We start from the raw sequence: 7,245 nt of genomic DNA, 5'->3' as shown, positions 1-7,245 counted from the left end.
TTCCATGAAAGTGTGTCCATTATATAAGCCAAGCAAGACTTTATGACGAGCCCTACAAGTAACACCCAGATCCTATTACTAAACTATTCAAGATCTACTGGAAGACAACAACAAATCACAAACGCACCTTGAGACATAGACCGATGCCGACGACTGCGACAACTTGACTCGGTTACTCCATACCTAGACCGTCATCCTTCCGAGATTTATGTTCAAGGCAATTCAAGAAGTGTAGGGTGAGATGAGAGGATTTGGAGGAAGAGAGATTAGGTTTAGAAAGAGAAAGGAACCGTCGAAAATGAATTAAGTGTAATACCTCGCATTTTTAGTTAAGGTCAAAGGTCGAGTCAACGGTGTAGTACCTTTTATTTATTAAATATGAGATTTTATTATTTAAGAATGTGATACACGAGATTTAATAATTTATTTTATAAGACAGAAGTTTAAAAAAAACGGACGAAGGGTGTATGACCGGCAGGAGGTGTTGACCAAAGGGGGGAGGTGTTGACTTGTGTAGGCTTTATCTACCTTAGATATTTTGAGGAGAAAAATAATAAAAATAATAATAAAGTTATATTGTAATCTGCTTCTTAGAAGATTCCATCAACCGCCTACCCTACCAACTATATAAACATATCTCATGCCTCACCATCTCTTTTATTCCACATCAAATACTCAACTTATATCTTGTGAGTAAGAGTATTTTGTGAGACAACTTTATGACGGAGTTTTCACCTCGCACTAAATTAATTGTGCTAAGTTATCTAATCTTCTTACATCAATTGTTTACGTTTGACCAAAGACCGACCTTGACCCGCTGCATTGACCGGCTGTTGACCGCCGTGGGGGCCGTTGAGCGACATGTTGACCACCGTTGGGTTTAGTCGTGTGTGGGGTGTTGTTTGGGGTGATTTTGCATGATTATTTTGGGTAGTTTACATCTTTATTTAATCAACAAGAATAGTTTATAATTGTATGCAATCTAATTGTTGTTTAGGTGGTGGATTTGTGGAAGAGGCTTTCTAAATTTAATTGTTATTGAATTGTGAAGATTTGCTAAAGGTACGATATCTACTCAACCTTACTTGTTTGTTAAATTAATGAATTGATGAATTTCTTATAAGATGGATTATTGTTATATTGTTGTCGTAAGATGAATTATTATTGCATTGTTGGCATGAGACAAATTGTTATTTCATTGTTTATAAGATAATTATTCCACCATGAGTTTATTGTTACAATTGTTGTCATGAGCATCTTATAATTATACTATTATCACTGTTGGTTGGTTCTCTGTTGTTTATTGGCATCTTAAAAGAGGATTGGTATTGTGATTGTGATTATTCGCCGGCTAGGCACGGGGATGATGAAGTGCCGTGGACCTATGCGATTGTGGTCGGTCAGGCACGGTGATGTTGGAGTGACCGTGGACCTGAGCGGTGATTGTTGTGTGTCGATTTTGTGGCACTCGGTTGTGCTGTGAGTGACGGTTTAAGGTGTGAGTTCTTTTGTTGTCTTTTTATTGCAGGTTTATTATATGTACTTATTATTGTTTAGTTATCCTACTCAACCTCGTGGTTGACCGTGTATTCGTGAATACATGTGATGATCAAATATTGGAGAGCAGATTGATTGACAGGTTAGCTTTTGAGATGTACTGGATGCTTGGAGGGAGCTTGAGATGTATGACCTTCGTCAGAGTCTAGAGATCACTTAGTTTATTCAGACACTATTTATATTATTTCTGCTGCAGTTGTATTAAAACATAATTTTATCATTTAATTATCTCGTTGAAACTTTTGTAATAAAACCGTTTGAGGCAGTTTACTTACATCTTCTTAAAGTACTTTGGTAATTGTTTGTCTTTTATACTTACTACCTCAGGCAACTGAGATGGTAACACCTTTATTTATCTGGGAATGTCTTGCTAAAGGATCCTAAATAAATGAGGGTGTTACAAAGTGGTATCAGAGAGAACATTCCTAAGGCCTTAACAAATAAATCTAATGAACTTAGAACATTGCCCGTCATAATCCGATGAAATATGATGGACTAGGCGAACCGTCCTTATTGGGAGATTGGTACATGGAGTTTGACAACCTCTTTAAACTATTGAACTGCCATGGGGAGATGCAAGTGGATCAGGCTGCTCACTAATTGAAAGGAAAGGCCGGACTATGGTGGAATCGTAGTAAGGGAAACATCAGAGAGTCTTGGAAGGAGAGTGATGAACCTTATGTCACCTGGACAGGCTTTAAGGACACGATAAGAGCTGTGTTTGTACCTGAGCACGTTCAGAGTAGGATGAGGTCAGAGTTTGATACATTTAAGATGACGGAAGAGATGACGATAGAAGACTACCATAAAAGATTCATGGAGCTAGCTGAGTATGTTTCAGACTTGAACTATGGTGAATAAGTGTTGGCATTGAGATTTGAGAAGGGGTTGACAATGTGCATCAAGAATAAGCTCTCAGCTGGGGAGCCAAGCACTCTGGAGGACGTATACCAAAGAGCGGGACATGCTGAAAGAATTGCTGATATGGTAAAGGAGGTAAAGAAAGAGACAAGGGAGAAAAGAGAAAGGCAGAGACTACGAGTGAGGGAGCTGGAGGAAGTAAGAAGCAGAATTACAATCAATTCTGATCATATTCTGCAGAAGGAGCCGTGAGTGGTGGTGGGTTTGGCCGCAGTGTAGGGACGAGTGGGGCAAGTGAATAGAGCAAGCGACGATGCTACGGATGTGGTAGATTTGGTCATAATATCGTTGAATGTAGAACTTCTACTAGAATGAATAGTGTGAACGGCGGATTTGGTGGAGGAAATTCAAATGGGTACCAGACACCAGCACCTAGCTATGGGAGCAACCGTTTTAATGGGTCTTGGAATAATCGAAGGAGCTACAACAATAACAACAACTTTAAGAATTGCTTCAATAATAATCAAGGCAATGGAAACGGGTCATACCAGAGACAAAATAATCAAACTAGTGTCATGAAGCTGGGGGCGATGTTAGCGTCGACCGTGAAGGGTGAAGGCAAGTCCAGTGGTAAATTGTTCATGATGGGTAAGGAGGCTGCTGAGGGAGATGCACATGTGGGTTCGAGTACATTTCTAACCAATTCTAAACCATCTTATGTTTTATTTGATTCAGGATCAACCCACTCATATATATAAAGTGACCATGTTAAAGTGTTGGAATTAGTTGACCCAGTAATAATAAAAAACGAAGTACAAATACCTTCTAGGGAGTCAGTACCTTGCACCAAAGTATATAAAAATATAAATATTCTTATCGGGGAGGTTTTATTTGAAATGGACTTAATAGAATTTCCTTTGGGTGGTTTTGAAATTATTTTGGGGATGGATTGGTTGAGTAAAAATAGAGCCTTTATTGACTGTCATCAAAAGAAAGTGTCCTTGAAGGGACCCAAGGGAGTAAGGGTGTCTTATAAAGGATTTGTGGTAAAACCGAAGGTGAGACTTATGTCAACAATTACCCTAAAGTTGTGTTTGAGGAAGGGAGGAGAATTAATCTTGTGTCATGTAAGAGACCTGCGTGAGGAGGGGAAGGGCGGAGGGGAAATTCCCATGGTGAGTGAGTTTCAGGATGTGTTTCCAGATGAGATTCCGGGTTTACCACCAATGAAAGATGTAGATTTTAATATTGAATTGAAACCTGGGATGGGATCTATTTCCAAAGCACCTTACAGAATGGGGCCTAAGGAGTTGAAAAAGCAGTTAGAAGAGTTGTTACATAAGGGTTATGTGTTACCAAGTGTATCACCCTGGGGCGCACCAGTTTTATTTGTTAAAAAGAAAGATGGGAGTATGAGATTGTGTATAGATTACAGGGAGTTGAATAATGTGACGATTAAGAATAAGTACCCTTTGCCTCGAATTGATGATTTATTTTCTCAGCTGAGTGCAGCAGGAGCTTTCTCTAAGATCGACTTGAGATCGGGGTACCATCAGCTGAGGGTTAAAGAGGAGGATATTCCTAAGATTGACTTTAGGACGAGGTATAGGCATTACGAATTTGTGGTTATGCCCTTTGTATTGACCAATGCACCTGCCGTATTTATGGATTTGATGAATATAATATTTAGTCCCTACCGTGATCAGTTTGTTGTCGTCTTTATTGATGATATTTTGGTGTATTCTAAGAACAAAGAGGAGCATGAGAAACATTTGAGAATTGTGTTGTAGATGAGGGAGAATAACTTTTATGCTAAGTTGAGTAAATGTGAGTTTTAGTTGGATAAGGTAGAATTCTTGGGGCATGTGGTGTCGAATGAGGGAGTGTTTGTTGATCCAGGTAAGATTGAGGCGGTGTCTAACTGGGAGAGGCCAAAAAATGTAGCCGACATAAGGAGTTTTCTGGGACTGGCTGGTTACTACAGGAGATTTGTAAAAGATTTCTCTAAGGTAGCTAAGCCTTTGACAACTTTGATGAGAAAGGAGAATAGGTTTAGGTGGGATGAGAGTTGTGAGACAGCTTTTCTAACCTTAAAGGAGCGCTTAACCACATCTCCCATCTTAGCCTTACCTGAATGGAGTGAGAATTTTGAAGTATATACTGATGCTTCGAAGAATCGGTTAGGGTGTGTGCTAATGCAAAAGGGGAAAGTGATAGCTTATGCTTCGCGGCAGCTTAGATTGAATGAAGAAAGTTATCCGTCGCATGACTTGGAGCTGGGGGCGGTCGTCTTCGCTCTAAAATTGCGGAGGCATTATTTGTACGGGGCTACTTTCAAAGTATTTTATGATCATAAGAGTCTTAAGTATATTTATACTCAGAAGGAACTTAGTATGAGGCAGAGGAGATGGATAGAGTTGAGCGGAGATTATGATATGGAGATAGTTTATCATGAAGGGAAGGCTAATGTGGTGGCAGATGCATTAAGTAGAAAGTCTATTCATGCTTTATGCTCAGCTATGCCGCGCGTGAAGTTGTAAGGTGAGATAAAGAAAATAAGAATACGTGTGATAAGGAAAGGGGATTCAGTTGGGGATTTAACCATTGAGCCAGAGTTGTACGACGAAGTTAGAAAAAAGCAGAAAAGGGATCCAAAGGTCGTAAGGTGGCGCGCGGCCGTAGCAGGCGGGGTGGTGATGCGGTTTTCTGTGCGTGAAGATGACAGCTTGAGATTTGATGGGAGGTGGTATGTACCTGATGACGAGGAATTGAAAAGTATGATTTTGACTGAAGCACATTCTACACCATATTCTGTGCATCCTGGAGGAGATAAATTATATAAAGATTTGAAGAAAATATTCTAGTGGCCAGGGATGAAGAAAGAGGTTGCAGAGTTTGTCTCAAGATGCGTAACTTGTCAGAGGGTTAAAGGTGAGCATAAAAGACCACATGGTAAAGTACAGTCTTTAGATGTGCCTGGATGAAAGTGAGAAAGCATTTCTATGGATTTTATAGTTAGGTTGCCTCGAACTCAGAAGGGCAATAATATGATTTGGGTGATAGTAGATCGTCTGACTAAGACTGCACACTTTATTCCTATAAAAGATACTTGGAGTAAGGTTGAGTTGGCTACAACTTATGTGAGAAATATTGTGAAGTTGCATGAAATTCAAAAAGATATAGTTTCTAATCGTGACTCGAGATTTATTTCCAAATTTTGGCAAGAGCTGCAAGAGTGTCTGGGTACAACTTTGAAGATGAGTACTGCATTCCATCCATCGACAGACGGGCAGACTGAGAGGAATATTCAGACATTAGAGGATATGTTAAGGGCATGTGTTATGGAGTTTGGAGGATCTTGGGAAGAGAGGTTGGATTTGATAGAGTTTTCTTATAATAACAGTTATCATACTAGCATTGGTATGGTACTTTTTGAAGCTTTGTGTGGAAGGAGTGTAGGAGTCCAGTCTATTGGGACGACGTCACTGATGCCGTGACATTGGGGCCGGAGTTGATCCAAGAGATGAGTGAGCAGGTACATGTGATCAGACAGAAGGTGAGAGCTGCACATGATCGACATAAGAGTTATGCTGATTTGAGGAGAGGTGATATTGATTTTGCTGTAGGGGACAAAGTGTTATTAAAAGTGTCTCCAATGAAGGGGGTAATGCGTTTTGGCAAGAGAGGAAAGCTGAGTCAGAAATACATTAAGCCTTATGAGATTTTAGACAGAGTTGGTGAAGTGGCATATCGTCTTGCACTACCACCATCCTTGGCAAGAGTTCATAATGTTTTTCATGTCTTACAATTGAGGAAATATGTGAGTGCTCCTACTCATGTGTTAGCAGCTGAGATAGTTGAGATGGATGAGAATTTATCTTATGTGGAGGTGGCTAAGGAAATTTTAGACAAGAAAGTGAGGAAGACTAGAAATGGCGAGACTGCGTTGGTAAAAGTTCTTTGGTTTAATCATAATGTTGAAGAGGCTACTTGGAAAGCTGAAGCTGAGATAAAAGCGAAGTATCCCCACAACACCACGTCATTTCCGGCACCAACCTCGTGACCCTTCTTATTACTTCCAGCAGCACCTCATCAGCTAGTTCGTATGCAGTTCTCAATCAGGTTGGTATTTATCAAATTTTTCCTTAAATCCTTTGTTTTTCCTCATTTGAATTTCGTTTTATCATGAATTTAGGTATTGTTTTAACATTTAGGGCTTATGAATTAAGTTATTTTACTAATTTGGGTACAATTAAGTCTTAGGGTTAGACCTTCAATTAAATTTCAGTTTAACTGGGTAATGAATCTTTTGAATCGATTTGAGAAAAATGGAAGGATTGTTGGAATTGCAATTTTGTGGATACAATAAAGCTCCCGCGGTTGTATATTATACTTCCAATTATATTATCAATTAAGTGGGAATTGCTTTCGACTAATATGTGTAAATGCTTGATTACTTGTAAGGTTTGTTGAGTTCGAATGGGGAGATGATTTGATTGTGGTTTAGTATTCTAGACAATGGCAGTTCCTGAAGTAAATCAAAGGCTACTGGAGCAACTGAATGAAATGGGATTCCCGTTCTCTTATGCAACTTGAGCACTTCATTATTCTGGTCAGTATGACTATTTTATCAGGAATTTGGAAAGATTGATAGTGATATTTGAGATGATTGTGCTTCTCTGAAAAGAGATTAGAGATGACTTCAGCAAGCCATTTTTAGAAGAAAATTCATAGTCATGTCGTTAAGTTGGTGGTTTTTCGTGTTAGTGATCTGTAAGAGTATTAGAGTTTTAATCATACCTTACACGAGAAGATTGTGTTTCATTT

General features: G+C 39.2%; 1 protein-coding gene across 1 annotated transcript; it reads left to right on the top strand.

The window, feature by feature from the left end:
* Positions 1 to 2,451: 2,451 nt before the first annotated feature.
* On the top strand, positions 2,452 to 6,481 carry LOC141608211 (uncharacterized). Its single transcript, XM_074427574.1, has 7 exons — positions 2,452 to 2,666; positions 2,777 to 3,105; positions 3,622 to 3,779; positions 3,921 to 4,154; positions 4,257 to 4,757; positions 5,676 to 5,788; positions 5,878 to 6,481. The coding sequence occupies exons 1-7, from the start codon at positions 2,452 to 2,454 to the stop codon at positions 6,479 to 6,481; spliced, it is 2,154 nt and encodes a 717-aa protein (XP_074283675.1).
* Positions 6,482 to 7,245: the final 764 nt, after the last annotated feature.

This window comes from Silene latifolia, chromosome 10 (assembly GCF_048544455.1).
Source record: "Silene latifolia isolate original U9 population chromosome 10, ASM4854445v1, whole genome shotgun sequence".
NCBI lineage: Eukaryota > Viridiplantae > Streptophyta > Magnoliopsida > Caryophyllales > Caryophyllaceae > Silene > Silene latifolia.
Note: the sequence above shows the minus strand (reverse complement) of the source record. Positions and strands in the feature narration are given on the sequence as shown.